We start from the raw sequence: 15,843 nt of genomic DNA, 5'->3' as shown, positions 1-15,843 counted from the left end.
AAAAGAAAATTTTATTTGATTAAATTAGTATCAACAGCTCTTATTCAAAAGACTACAAAAAAAGCTTAAGCAAAGAAAGCTTAAGCTAAAACTAGATCGAAATACTTGCCATATAGATAACCAACAAGTGATTAGTATCCAGAATATAAATGTTTTAGAATTTCAAAGATAATGATAACTCAATAGGAAAGCAGATATGTTATTAAAAAAAAATATTTTACAGTAGCAAAAACATAAGAAGCAAATGGGTGGCTTAGAGGATAAAGCATCTGCCCACAATGTGGGAGACCTGGGTTCGATCCCTGGGTAGGGAAGATCCCCTGGAGAAGGAAATGGCAACCCACTCCAGTACTCTTGCCTGCAAAGTCCCACGGACGGAGGAGCCTGATAGGCTATATAGTCCATGGGGTTGCAAAGAGTCAGACATGACTGAGTGACTTCACTTAACTTCTTCACTTCACTTCAAAAATGCCCATACTCTGAGTGAAAAACAAATCAAGGAGTTATACATTCAATCTAATTCCATTTATATAAATTCAGAAATATACAAAATTAAAAAGTTATTTTTAAAGATCCATTTTTGCCTGATAAGAACTGTAATGAAAACAAGAGAATAATAAATACAAAATTCAGGACAGTGGTTATCTCCGTGGACATTTATGAGATAATTGGGAATTTGAATATTGAGTGTGCATTATTAATACTAAATACTCATTTATATTTATGTGTGACAACAGTGTTGTCATGTTTTAAAAAAGGACTTTGATCTTTCAGTACACATTGAAATACTTACAGGTAATTATGGTGTTGGGCATTCATTTCAAAATAATACGGAATGGGGAAAACAGATTTTGAAAATAAAGGGTTATTGGTATTTGATATTTATTTGTGGGAGAGTGTCATTCTGTTTTTGTGTATTTCAAAAGCATTCTTAGTAAAATGTTTACAGAAATGGGGAGAGGTATGCTTAGAGAGCCAAATTGAATAGATAAGCAAACAACATTTAGAAACGTATACTTGGCCTCTGGGTACAGTATGTGTTACCTTTTTTTTTAAAGGCTATTTTTGGTAATAAAAATATTTATTTGTTTTATTAAATTATATAAGTGCCTTTAGAACCACTTTAAGAACTTTTTTTTTTTTTCCTTTGAGGGAGTGTGTTGTAGTGACTTAAGAACATGGATCCTGGAGTCAGAATACCTGAGTTTAGATTCCTGCTCTTCCATTTACATTGTGACCTTGGAAATTTACACTCTTCCATGCCTCATCTTCTTCATCTGTGGAAAGCTCTTAAAATAGTGCTGTCTCACTGACAGATGCATACATTAAATGAATAAAAATGAAGTGCTTAGAACAGTGTCTTGCATGGTGTGGGTACTATGTAAGCTCTAGCTGCTCTTCTTTTTCTGGTATTTTAGGCTCTTTTTACAGAAATGGTAAGAAAAGGAGGAGCAGGAGGCATAATTCTCTGAAGCAAATATTCTTGATGGCTGAATCTCAGAATTTGAATATCAAAGTTTGAGGGCCCTAAATTTATATTTAGTTGTCAAAATAAAATAGATTATTGTCAAGTGGTATCTCTGTGTAAAATGTAAAATTTTGCCCTGCTTGACTATGGAAGCCTGTACAATTGAGCACTACATTTTTCCTCTTTTACTTTCTTAATGTTGGTGCTTTAAATGTACTTTTTTAAAAGAAAATTTTTGTTCTTTTAGATTCTTCAGATTAAGTTACATATACCAAGTATGTAACCTTTATAGAGGTATACATAAAACCTAGCTACTCTTCTAATATAGTTAAGTGATGTTCTTTACAATGGTTCTGAATTTAAAAAAACAGTAAATAATAACAAAAGAAATTTCTTGTATTAGTTTTCTGTATTACTGCTTTACTTAATTACTACACAATTTAAACAACATTCATGTATTATCTCACAGTTGTATAAGTTAGAAATTGGGTGGGCTTGACTGAGTTTTTGCTTAGAGTATCACTAGGCTAGACTCAAGATGTCCAAAGACCTGTATTGCTCTCTGAATGCCCTTAGAATGAATCTGCTTTCAAATTCATTCTGTTGGCAGAATTCAGTTACTTGTTGTTGTAAGACTGAGGTTCCTATTTCTTTACTGGCTATTGGCCAAGGTGTCTAGAAATAGTTTACACTCCTTGGTTCATGGTTGTCTTCAGCACCAGCAACAGTGAAAGTACTTTTCATGCTTCAGATTTCTCTAACTTCTCCTCTGCTTCATCTTTGCCTTCTGCTTGCAGTAGGAAAATTATCCACTTTCACGTAAAGTTTATGTGATTAGATTGGACCATTATTGTGCCTTCAATGTTTAAGTTTTTTGGAGTATAGTTGCGGTGTTACAATTTGAAAATGAGGTTTTAATTTTTAATTTTACAGGTTTTTTATGTTAATCTTGGTTACCTTTTATGTACCTTACATGAAACACCTTATATAATAACAACCGGGGATTCATTCTATGTTCCTTCAGGTAAGAGTAATTAAAAACTTTTTCTTTCGCATAGTTAAATACTTGTATAGTTGCTCAGGAACACCATGAAAATGGAAGCCACAGTGGTCAAAATGAAGCATGATACAACTGATGTCAAACATTTTGGTGCATATTTTAATTTTTTTGTTTAGATAAATGTTGGTATATTAGTATTTTGATACATAAAAATTGAATAAGAGTTGCTAATTGAATATAAAAATACTTAGTTAGGAGATATATTATATCCAGCATAGAAGTAAAATTATTTCCCCATGTTATCGCAAAGACATTATGTAATCAAACAATTTTTAGTTGGTTATTTTAAACATGCAGGGTAGTGTCTTTCATCAGCTATTGAAGAGCAAAAGTCTTTGAAGGTAGGAATTTTAGTTTGTTCAATTGTTCATTCAATAAATGTGATTAAGAGTCTACCAAACATTGCTTTGAAAGTGAGATACATAAATGAACAAACAGGCAAAAATCCCTGCCCTTGTGGAGCTTACATTCTAATGAAAAAACAAAACTATAATAATAGCTAAGTTTATATAGTCCTTTATATGTGCCAACACTGTTGTGAACAGTTTAAACTCATTAAGTTAATCCTAATATGTATGAATTTGTAATAAAAAGTCTAATAAAAGTCACGGTATTGTATGCAGCACTATAAATTTGCCTTATGCGCAGCTGTCCATGTGTATTTTGCATTTGCTGTTACTAATTATCTAATTTATTTGAGTTACATTTGCTACCTTTTAACTTTGAAATTTTATTTTTCATTAATACTTTTTTACTTATCTTTTATAAGTATCTTTTATACTTATCTCTATGTTGTCTATGTCTCGTTTAGAGGAATCCATAAGTGGTTCCAAAGACCTAATAATTGTGTTCAGTAAGTTAGACAGACAAAGACAGGTGCTGTTTGTTTTCATTTATATGTGGAATCTAAAAAATAAATGAATATAACAAAACAAGAACAAGAGTCATAGAGAACAAACTAGTGGTTACCAGCAGAGAGAGGGATAAAGGGAAGGGACAAGACAGGTGAAGAGTAATGAGGTACACACTACTAGGAAAAAATAAAAAGATACAAGGATGTAATGTACAGCACAGGGAATATAGAAAATATTTTATAATTTTAAATGGAGTATAGTCTACAAAAATAATTGAATCACTGTTGTATGCTTGAAACTAATATAACATTGGAAATCACCTAAATCAACTATACTTCAATTAAAAAAAACAACAACCCCAAAACATGATTGGGCTCAGAGGGAGATTTTTTTTTTCCTACCTACACCTTTGTCTAATTTGTTTTTGCATTCATTATTAGAATGATGTGAAGTTTGTGTATTTTCAAGCTTTATCTAGATCATAGGTGGTGGTTAACTATTAGATTTTTCAGTTTGTAGAATTAGATAAGAGTTAATTTGGGGTTAGATGAGTCAGTTTTTTCGACACTATATATCGTAACTGACATAGTGATGACTAAATGTTTAATCAAAAGGAAATGATTCCTATGGAAGTAATTTTTAATTTTCTTATTTTATTTCTAGGTAATTATTACAACATCAAAAATCTCCTGAATGAGGAAAGTGTTCTTCTTTTTACTCAGATAAAAAGTTGAAAGATGAAGCAAAGTTTAAGTACATGTGTATATATATATATAAACATATGTACATATAAAACACATTGTGCAGTTGAGATGGCTATATTTGTAATTGTTAAGTTTAAAAATTTTTGTGTTGTATATTTCTTTCAGTAAAAATCAAACTTCCATATGTATTTTCTGATTTTTCCACAAATATACACATAACCTGTAGTGATGCCCATAGTTTTTAATAACACGAAAGGAATACCAAAATCACTGCTCTTGGGGATATACAGACAAACCTTGGAAATGTCATGGTTTGATTTCAGACCACCACAATAAAGCAGATATTGTAATAAAGTGAGTCATGAATTTTCTGATTTCCCAGTATATATAAAAGTTATATTTACATTATGCTATCATCTGTTAGGTGTGCAATAGTTTTATGTCTAAAAATTAATGCATATACCTTAAGGAAGCTAACCATTATTGATTCCTTCAGTGAGTCATCATCATTTTTCTAGTGGTGGGTCTTGGCTTGATGTTGATGGCTGCTGACTGATCAAGGTAGTGGTTGCTGAAGTTTTGGAGTGGCTGTGGTAGTTTTTAAAAATAAGACAGCAACTTTTTTCTAGTTATTGTGGCACGAGGCATCATGAGCAGTGAAGTCTTCTGTGACACCCTGTATGAGACAGTGCAGGAAGTCCTGCATGGGAATCAACACAAGTGCCAAAATGTTCTGGAAATGGTGGATCTTCAGATCAGCCTGAAGAACTGTGACCTCAGAAGGACAAACACTTCTCAGCACTGTCAGGCTTAAGTTCATTCCCCTTACCAAGTTCTCCATATATGTTCTGGGAGACCAGCAGCACTGTGATGAGGTAAGGCTGTGGATAAATCTCCCATATGAACATCAAGGCACTGAAGAAAATAACAATAGAAAACGGGTCAAGAAGCTAGCCAACAAGTATGACTTTTTGGCTCCAGAATCTCTGTTTAAGCAGGTCCCATAAATCCTGGGCCCACGCCTGAATAACATTGGCAAACTCCCTTCCTTGCTGACCCACAATGAGAACATGATGGCCAAAGTTGATGACGTAAAGTCCATGATCAAGTTTCAGATAAAGAAGATGCTGTGTCTGTCAGTGGCTGTTGGCCATGTGAAGATGATGGATGATGAGCTTGTGTACAACATCCACTTAGCTGTTAAACTTCTGGTGTCATTGCACAAGAAAAACTAGCAGAATGTCCAGTCTGTACATTAAGAGCACCATAGGCAAGCCCCAACATCTGTACTAAGGCACAGTTTAATGATACTGCCACCATTAAAAAAAAAAAGACAACATTGATCAATTGCTGCATCTTTGGAGATTGACTTCCTTCGGAGAAGGAAATGGCACCCCACTCCAGTACTCTTGCTTGGAAAATCCCATGGACGGAGGAGCCTGGAAGGCTGCAGTCCATGGGGTCGCTGAGGGTCAGACATGACTGATCGACTTCACTTTCACTTTTTACTTTGATGCATTGGAGAAGGAAGTGGCAACCCGCTCCAGTGTTCTTGCCTGGAGAATCCCAGGGACGGGGGAGCCTGGTGGGCTGCCATCTATGGGGTCGCACAGAGTCGGACATGACTGAAGTGACTTAGCAGCAGCAGCAGCAGCATTGACTTCCTTTCACAAATGATTTCTCTATAACATGCCAGTGTTTTTTGATAGTTTTCCATATAGAAGAACTCACAAAATTGTAGTCAATCCTCTCAAATCTTGCTGCTGTTTTATCAATGATAAAATTCTAAATTCTTTGTTGTCATTTTAAGCAATCGTCATTTTAAACAATCCTGTTATTTTGACAGTCTTTCTGACATTTTCACCTGGAATAAATTTCATATCAAGAAACAACCTTCTGTTCTCATCCTTAAGCAACCTTGATCTTAGGATATCTTAGGATATTGTAGCAATTGTCACATTGCTTCAGACTCCACTTTGAATCTAGTTCTCTTACTGTTTCCACCACATCTTCAGTTCCTTCCTCCACTAAAATCTTGAACCATTCAGTCATCCATGAGGGTTGTGATCAACTTCTTCCAGACTTCTATGTTCATGTTGATATTTTGACCTCTTACCATGAATCACAAATGTTCTTAATGGCATCCTTTCCAGAAGATTTACAAATTGTTTTGCTCAGATGCATTGGAGAATTCACTATGGCAGCTATTGTTCAGTAGCTAAGTTGTGTCCAATTCTTTGCGACCGCATGGACTGCAGCCCACCAGCCTTCCCTGTCCTTCATTTTCTTCTGGAATTTGCTCAAACTCATGTCCATTGAGTCAGTGATACCATCTAGCCATCTCATCCTCTGCTGCCTCCTCCTCCTCCTGCCCTCAATCTTGCCCAACATCATGGTCTTTTCCAGTGAGTCGGCTTTTTGCATCAGGTGGCCAAAGTATTGGAGCTTCAGCATCAGTCCTTCCAATGAATATTCATGGTTGATTTCCTTTAGGATTGACTAGTTTGATTTCCTTGCTGTCCAAGGGACTCTCAAGAGTCTTCTCCAGCACCACAATTTGAAAGCATCAGTTCTTCAGCACTCAGCCTGCTTTTATTATGGTCCAGCTCTCACATCCATACATGACTACTGTATGGATGTGAAAAACCATAGCCTTGACTAGACGGACCTTTGTTGACAAAGTAATGTCTCTGCTTTTAATATGCTGTCTAGGTTGGTCATAACTTTCCTTCCGAGGAGTAGGCGTCTTTTAATTTCATGGCTGCAGTCACCATTTACAGTGATTTTGGAGCCCCAAAAAATAAAGTCTGACACTGTTTCCACTTGTTCACCATCTATTTGCCATGAAGTGAGGGGACCCGATGCCATGATCTTAATTTTCTTTCTTTTTTATTTATTTATTTATTTATTTTTTTCTCTTCTTTTTTTTTTTTTATATTTATATTTTTTTTATTTTTAAAATTAAAAATATTTCAGGTATACACGTGCTCCCCATCCTGAACCCTCCTCCCTCCCCCCTCCCCATACCATCCCCCTGGGCCGTCCCAGCACACCAGCCCCAAGCATCCAGCATCGTGCACTGAACCTGGACTGGCATCTCGTTTCATACATGACATTTCACATGTTTCAATGCCATTCTCCCAAATCTTCCCACCCTCTCCCTCTCCCACAGAGTCCATAAGACTGTTCTATACATCAGTGTCTCTTTTGCTGTCTCGTATACAGGGTTATCGTTACCATCTTTCTAAATTCCATATATATGCGTTAGTATACTGTATTTATGTTTTTCCTTCTGGCTTACTTCACTCTGTATAATAGGCTCCAGTTTCATCCACCTCATTAGAACTGATTCAAATGTATTCTTTTTAATGGCTGAGTAATACTCCATTGTGTATATGTACCACTGCTTTCTTATCCATTCATCTGCTGATGGACATCTAGGTTGCTTCCATGTCCTGGCTATTATAAAAAGTGCTGCGATGAACATTGGGGTACACGTGTCTCTTTCCCTTCTGGTTTCCTCAGTGTGTATGCCCAGCAGTGGGATTGCTGGATCATAAGGCAGTTCTATTTCCAGTTTTTTAAGGAATCTCCACACTGTTCTCCATAGTGGCTGTACTAGTTTGCATTCCCACCAACAGTGTAAGAGGGTTCCCTTTTCTCCACACCCTCTCCAGCATTTATTATTTGTAGACTTTTGGATCGCAGCCATTCTGACTGGTGTGAAATGGTACCTCATAGTGGTTTTGATTTGCATTTCTCTGATAAGGAGTGATGTTGAGCATCTTTTCATGTGTTTGTTAGCCATCTGTATGTCTTCTTTGGAGAAATGTCTATTTAGTTCTTTGGCCCATTTTTTGATTGGGTCATTTATTTTTCTGGAGTTGATGAATGTTGAACTTTAAGCCAACTTTTTCATTCTCCTCTTTCACTTTCATCAAGAGGCTCTTTAGTTCTTCTTCACTTTCTGCCGTAAGGGTGGTGTCATCTGCATATCTGAGGTTATTGATATTTCTCCCGGCAATCTTGATTCCAGCTTGTGCTTCTTCCAGCCCAGTGTTTCTTATGATGTACTCTGCATATAAGTTAACTAAGCAGGGTGACAATATACAACCTTGACATACTCCTTTTCCTATTTGGAACCTGTCTGTTGTTCCATGTCCAGTTCTGACTATTGCTTCCTGAACTGCATACAGATTTCTCAAGAGGCAGGTCAGGTGGTCTTGTATAATCTCTCAGAATTTTCCACAGCTTATTGGAATCCACACAGTCAAAGGCTTTGGCGTAGTCAATAAAGCAGAAATAGATGTTTTTCTGAAACTCTTGCTTTTTTGATGATCCAGCAGGTGTTGGCAATTTGATCTCTGGTTCCTCTGCCTTTTCTAAAACCAGCTTGAACATCTGGAAGTTCATGATTCACGTATTGCTGAAGCCTGGCTTGGAGAATTTTGAGCATTACTTTGATACACATTAACACCCTGTATAGTTCTGTGTATTCTTGCCACCTCTTCATAGTTTCTTCTGCTTTTAGTAGGTCCTTACTGTTTCTGTCCTGTATCATGCCCATCCTTACAGAAAATGTTCCCTTGGTATCTCCAGTTTTCTTGAAGATATCTCTAGTCTTTCCCATTCTATTGTTTTCTTCTGTTTCTTTGCATTTTTCATCTCAAAAGGCCTTCTTATCTCTCGTTGGTATTCTCTGGAACTCTGCATTCAGTTGGTTATATCTTTCCCTTTCTCGCCTTTTGCTTCTCTTCTTCCCTCAGCTATTTGTAAAGCCAACTCAGATAACGACTTTGCCTTCTAGCATTTCTATTTCTATGGGATGGTTTAAGTCAGTGCCTCCTCTACAATGTTATAAACCTTTGTCCATAGTTCTTCAGATACTCCCTCTACCAGACCTAATCCCTTAATTCTGTTAATACTTGTCACCTCCACTTATAGTTATCAGGGATTTGATTTAGGTCATACCCGAATGGCCTTGCTCAAACTCATGTGTTTGAGCAAGCTCTGGGAGTTGGTGATGGATGGGAGGCCTGGCATGCTGCAGTCCATAGGGTTGCAAAGAGTTGAGCATGAATGAACGACTGAACTGAACTGAATGGCCTAGTGGTTTTCTCTACTTTTTTCAATTTAAGCCTGAATTTTGCAATAAGGAGCTGATGATCTGAGCCACAGTTAGCTCCAGGCCTTGTTTTTGCTGACTGTATAGAACTCCCATCTTTGTCTGCAAAGCACATAATCAGTATGATTTAGGTATTCATCATCTAGTGATATCCATGTATAGAGTTGTCTCTTGGGTTTTTGGAAAAGGATGTTTGCTATGACCAGCGTGTTCTCTTGACAAAACTCTGTTAGCCTTTGCCCTGCTTCATTTTTCACTCCAAGGCCAAACTTGCTTGTTTTTCCAGGTATCTCTTGACTTCCTACTTTTACATTCCAGTCTCCTATGATGAAAAGAACTTCTTTTTTTAGTGTTAATTCTAGAAGGTGTTATAGGTCTTTACAAAACTGGTAATAACCAGCTGCTTTGGCATCAGTGGTTGAGGCATAGACTTGAATTACTGTCTTGTTGAATGGTTTGCCTCATAAACAAACTGAGAATATTCTGTCATTTTTGAGGTTGCACCCAAGTAACTGCATTTTGGACTCTTGTTGACTGTGAATGCTATTCCATTTCTTCTAAGAAATTCTTGTGCACAGTAGTAGATATAATGGTCATCTCAATTAAATTCACTCATTCCTGTACATTTTAGTTCACTGATTCCAAAGACATTGATGTTTACTCTTACCATTTCCTGCTTGACCACATCCAGTTTACCTTGATCATTCACCTAACATTCCAGATTCTTGTGTGAGATTGTTCTTTATAGCATTGGACTTTACTTTTACCACCGGACCCTTCCACAACTGAGCATCATTTCCGCTTTGGCCCAGCCACTTCATTTTTTCTGGAGCTATTAGTGATTGCCCTCCATTTCCCTAGTAGCATATTGGACACCTTCTAACTGGGGTCCTTATTTTCCGGCATCATATCTGTTTGACCTTTTTACACTGTCCATGGGGTTCTTGAGGCAAGAATACTGGAGTGGTTTGCCATTTCCTCCTCCAGTGGACCACGTTTTGTCAGAACTCTTTCTTCATTATGACCTGTCCATCTTGGGTAACCCTGTAAAGAATGGCACGTAGCTTCACTGAGTTATGCAAGCACTTTTGCCAGGCCAAGGTTGTGATCCATGAAGGAGCAGTCAACTATAATATAATGTTTATGTACCATTCTTTTGCCTTTAGTCTAATAGACTCCACTCATTTCCAGAGTTACTTGGGTCAGCACCCGTGTCTCTCTCACCCCTTCAGTGAAATTGTTTGATGCATTTCTAATACAGTTAGATTGTTTTGTCACATCTGCATTCTATCTGGAGATACTCTGACCTAAATAATTCTGTAAAAATTTGCATGTTTTATTTAACTGTACTGTAAATTCCTATGGGTTTTGATAAATGCATAGTGTCATGTAGCCACCATTACAGAATCATGCAGAATAGCTTCACTGACCTAAAAATTCCCTGTGTTTTGCCTCTTTAACCTCTTTAAAAATGATCTTATAGTGTCTATAGTTGGCATTTTTCACAATGTCATGTACTTGGAATTATATAGTGTATAACCTTTTTATAATGGGTCATTTCACTTAGCAATAAGCATTTAAGATTCCTACATGCCTTTTGGGGGCTTGATAGATAATTTTTTTTTTTTTAACTTATAAACAGAATTCCATTGTATGGATCCATCAGTGTTTGTTTATCCATTCACCTACTGAAGGACATTTGGTTGCTGCCAGTTTTTGGCAGTTATGAATAAAGCTACTATAAACATTTGAAAGTAGGTTTTGTGTGAATATAAGTTTTCAACTCAGTTGGTCAACTACCTAGAAGTGTGATGCATGGGTTGTATGGTATGATTATGCTCAATTTGTAAAACTGCCAAATGTTGTTTTATAAAACCTTGGCTTAGGATACTTTATAATCTGAAAACAGCTTGTCCTTGTTTTTCCATCTATCTTCTCAACCCTTGCATTAATGTTGCTTTCACCACTGGCAACACATACAACATATATTCTCCTTTGACTCTGTCTTTTATAACCTTTACAGCCTTTTACATTTATTATTTTATTTTTCCTCAATATTTTTTTCTGCCACCTGTTAATAGTTTAGATAAATTCATTTATCTGAGCCTTTTAAAAATACCTATGACTTATCAGCTATTGCAGTGCCTTGCCTTTTTAGTTTCAACCACCCTAGGTTAATAAGACAGTCGAGGTTAATTGGATGACAGGAGAATCTTTTTCACTTTTTTAAAAAGCTTTATCAAGTTGTAATAGCATCATTTAGGATTTTAAATAGCTCTGCTGGAACTCCAAAACCTCCACTAGCTTTATTGGCAACAGTGCTTCCTAAGGCCCACTTCACATTCCAGAATGTCGACTTCACACTCCAGAATGTCTGGCTCTGAGAGATTACACTGTCATGGTTATCCATGCTAAGCCTTTGGCTGTATGGATCATGAAAAACTGTGGGAAACTCTTAAAGAGATGGGAGTACCAGAGCATCTTACCTGTCGCCTGAGAAACTGAGATGCAGGTCAAGAAGCAACAGTTAGAACCCCGTATGGAACAACTGACTGGTTCAGGATTGAGCAAGGAGTACAATAAAGCTGTTATTGTCAGCTTGTTTATTTATATGCAAAGCACATCATGCAAAATGCCAGGCTGGATGAATTACAAGCTGGAATCAAGGTTTCTGGGAGAAATGTCAACAACCTCAGATATGTGAATGTTACCACTCTAAAGCCAGAAAGCAAAGAGCCTCTTAAGGGTGAAGAAAGTGAAGTGAAGTCACTCATTTGGGTCCGACTCTGCGACCCCATGGACTGTAGCCTACCAGGCTCCTCCATCCATGGGATTTCCCAGGCAAGAATACTGGAGTGGCTTGCCATTTCCTTCTCCAGGAGATCTTCCTGACCCAGGGATTGAACCCAGGTCTCCCACATTGTAGGCAGATGCTTTACCATCTGAGCCACCAGGGAAGTTGAGGGTGAAGAAGGAGAGTGAAAAAGCTGACTTAAAACTCAATATTAAAAAAAATAAGATCATGTCATCCAGTCCCATCACTTCATGGCAAATAGAAGGGGAAAAGTTGGAAGCAGTGACAGATTTCCTCTTGTTGGGCTCTAAAGTTACTGATTCCCTGGTGGCTCAGATGGTAAAGAATCTGCCTGCAATGTAGGAGGCCTGGGTTTGAGCCTTGGGTCAGGAAGAGCCCCTGGAGAAGGAAATGGCTACCCACTCCAGTATTCTTGCCTGGAGAATTCCATGGACAGAGGAGCCTGGCAGGCCACAGTCCATGGACTTGTAAAGAGTTGGACACAACTGAGCGACTAACACTTTCACTTTCAAAGTCACTGCAGATGGTGACTGTAGCCGTGAAATTAGAAGACGATAGCTTCTTGGCAGGAAAGCTATGACAAACCTAGACAGTATTACAAAGCAAAGATATTTGCTGACAAAGTTCTGTATGGTCAAGGCTATGGTCTTCCCACTAGTCATGGATGGATGTGAGAGCTGAACAATAAAAAAGGCAAGAGTGCCTAAGAACTGACGCTTTTGAACTGTGGTGCTAGAGAAGACTTTTTAGAGTTCCTTGGAAAGCAAGGAGGTCAAACCAGTGCATCTTAAATCAACCCTAAATACTCTGTGAAAGGACTGATTCTGAAGCTGAAGCTCCAATACTTTAGTCACCTGATGCAAACAGCCAACTCACTGGAAACAAGCCAATGAATTGGCTTTCCCAGCACTTTCCCTCAGTGCTGGGAAAGACTGAGGACAGGAGGAGAAGGGGGGTGACAGAGGATGAGATGGTTGGATGATATTCCCGATACAATGGACGTTAACCTGGGCAAACTCGGGGAGATGGTGAGGGACAGGGAAGCCTGGTGTGCTGCAGTCCGTGGCGTCATGAAGAGTCAGACATGACTTGGTGACTGAACAACAACAACAACATTGAGTTGTAATATTTAAAAACTACACATATTTAATGTATACAATTGATGAGTTTGGATATAATATGCATGCCCATGAATTCACAATAATCAAGGTAATAAACATATCTATCACCCCCAGAAGTTTCCTTATGCCTATTTGTTTTGTGTGGTAAGAACATTTAACATGATATCTACCCTCTTAACAAAATGTTAAGTGCACAGTATAATTTTGTTAACATTAATAACATTGTGTTATACAGTATATCTCCAGAACATGTTTATCTTGTATAAGTGAAACTTTATATTCATCGAACAGCAACTCCCTGTTTCACCTCCAACATCTTGGCAAAATCCACTACTACTTCAGATGTCTCATGAGTGGAGTCATGTAGTATTTGTCCTTTTGTGACTGGCTTATTTCACGTAGCATAGTGTCTTGGAGATTCATTTGCATTGTTGCATATGGAAGGATTTCCTTCATTTTAAAGACTAAATAGTATTCCATTTTAATGTATATACTATATCTTCCTTATCCATTCATCACTGATGGCTCTTTGATTCCATATCTTGGCTATTGTAAATAATTCTTCAAGGAACATAATTCTTCAAGGAGTGTAGATATCTCTTTGAGATACTACTTTCATTTCTTTAAGATATATACAAATAAGTGCTGGATCATATGGTAGTTCTGTTTTTTATTTTTTCAGGAATTTTATATTGTTTGCCGTAGCAACTGCACCATATTACATTCCTACCAACAGTGTACAAGGGTTCTAATTTGTCCACATTGTTGTAAGGCTTGTTGTCTTGTTTTTTGATAAAAACAATTCTAAGAGGTGAGAGGTGATACTTCATTGTGGTTTTGATTTATATTTTCTTGATGATTGGCAATACTGAACATCTTTTCATATTCTCATTGGCCATTTGCCTTCTTGAGTCTTTTGTCCATTTTTTTGTTTTGAGTTGTATGAGTTCTTTATGTATTTTGAATATTAACCTCTTATCAGGCATACATTTTGAAAATATTTTCTCCCATTCTGTTGATTACTTTTTCATTCTGTTGATTGTTTCCTTTATCATATGGAAGATTTTTAGTTTGAAATAGTCCCACTTGTTTATTTTTGCTTTTATTATGTATGCTTTTGATGTCATATCCAAGAAATCATAGCCAAGGCAGTGCCAAAAAAGCCATAGATTGTTGTTCTCTACTTATTTTGATTTGAATTTGCACATTATAAATTTCAATCCAAATGTTTTTTCAGTTTACTTTCTTTCCTAATGAGTAGGTTTAATTAGTTTAAATTTTAAGTGTTTTGTGATTATTTGCAGTTGATTCAAAACTAATGAAAGCCACTCTAAGGATTTGTAGGAGATACCATATTTAGTGAAAAACTGCACACACAGGTGCTTGCTAGTGGTTTACTGCCTAATGCTTAGAACTATGAAACAAATGATATGTAAGACCCAGTAACTGCCTATAAGAAGCTTACATCTTTTTAAGAAGATAAGCTATATATGTGCCAACATAAGGGCAATTCTGCATAGTTCTTGGTATCTTCCAATAATGTTTATTTTATGCCTGGGCATCTAGTAAGTGTACAGTAGCAACTTTCTCAATAAAATTATCTTTGGTTTGACCTAGACACCCACTCTTTGGCTTAAGTTGGTACTTATCAGTCCCCTTGACCAAAGGACTTAATGATTTACCAACTATTATTGTGTTAGGCAATACATTAGAATGTGTAAGCTCAAGAACATATTATTAATTATTATTATTATATTATCTCAATATTTTATGTTGAATTTATATTTATAATAACATGCTTATTATAAATATAAATTCAGTATATAAATTATTTTCAAGGAACATATATCTGTATAATTAACATGATATAATATGGATATAATCTCTATGTATATATTATGTATAATTCATTATGTATTGAAAGGTCTGAATCAAGGAGGACATGAATATAAGCAAGGCAGGGAATAATTAAGCTCAGAGTGTTTTGTTATTGAATTTAAGTAAAATAGAAGATTGTGAAAGTCTGTTTGGTCTTAGGTACTATATTATTTGGAGCCTCAAATAATATACTTAGCAGTAAAGAATCTGCCTGTCAGTGCAGGAGATGCAGAAGATTTGGGTTCAATCCCTGGGTTGGGAAGATCCCCTGGAGAAGGAAATGGCAACCCACTCCAGTATTCTTGTCTGTAAAATCCCATGGACAGAGGAGTCTGGAGGGCTACAGTCCATGGGGTTGCAAGAGTTGAACATGACCGAACACACACTAGGCTATCTGCTATAAAAAAAAAAAAAAAAAAAAAACACAAAATTATCAATAACTTAATATAGTAAAATTTTATTTTTTGCTCATGCAAAGTCCCAAGGTGATCTTTTTCGGAATGCCTCTTTTTGGCAACTCTCTCCCAAGAGGCAAGAATACTCTTAAATACTCATCCTTAGGGACACAGGGTCAGAGTCTAAGAGAGGCAGTTAATAGCATAGCCAGTGGCTTTGCTTCTATGTTAGTAATATTTTAAAATAGTATGTATTATCTATTGTCATCATAGCACTGTTGTAACTATTGCAAACAGTGACATTTATCTTATGGATATTCATGGATTGGCTAATTGGGACCTGACTTGAATGGTCTTGACTGAGTTTTCATATTTGTCTATGGTTAGTTTTTGGTTGGTTAGGTAAATTTGCTAACCACCAGG

The 15,843-nt window shown here is 36.7% G+C and overlaps 1 protein-coding gene and 1 pseudogene across 3 annotated transcripts in view; both read left to right on the top strand.

The window, feature by feature from the left end:
- The window catches only part of CENPC (centromere protein C), a 94,085-nt gene extending 89,645 nt beyond the window's left edge, over positions 1 to 4,440 (top strand). For all 3 annotated transcript variants that reach the window (NM_001045881.2, XM_010806157.4, XM_005208030.5), the window contains 2 exon segments: positions 2,402 to 2,492; positions 4,046 to 4,440. In NM_001045881.2, the coding sequence (NP_001039346.2) occupies positions 2,402 to 2,492; positions 4,046 to 4,116 (162 nt within the window). In that variant the 3' untranslated portion in view covers positions 4,117 to 4,440.
- Positions 4,441 to 4,735: 295 nt separating this feature from the next.
- On the top strand, positions 4,736 to 13,263 carry LOC132345521 (large ribosomal subunit protein uL1-like; annotated as a pseudogene).
- Positions 13,264 to 15,843: the final 2,580 nt, after the last annotated feature.

Source organism: Bos taurus, chromosome 6, assembly GCF_002263795.3.
Source record: "Bos taurus isolate L1 Dominette 01449 registration number 42190680 breed Hereford chromosome 6, ARS-UCD2.0, whole genome shotgun sequence".
Classification (NCBI taxonomy): domain Eukaryota; kingdom Metazoa; phylum Chordata; class Mammalia; order Artiodactyla; family Bovidae; genus Bos; species Bos taurus.
Note: the sequence above shows the minus strand (reverse complement) of the source record. Positions and strands in the feature narration are given on the sequence as shown.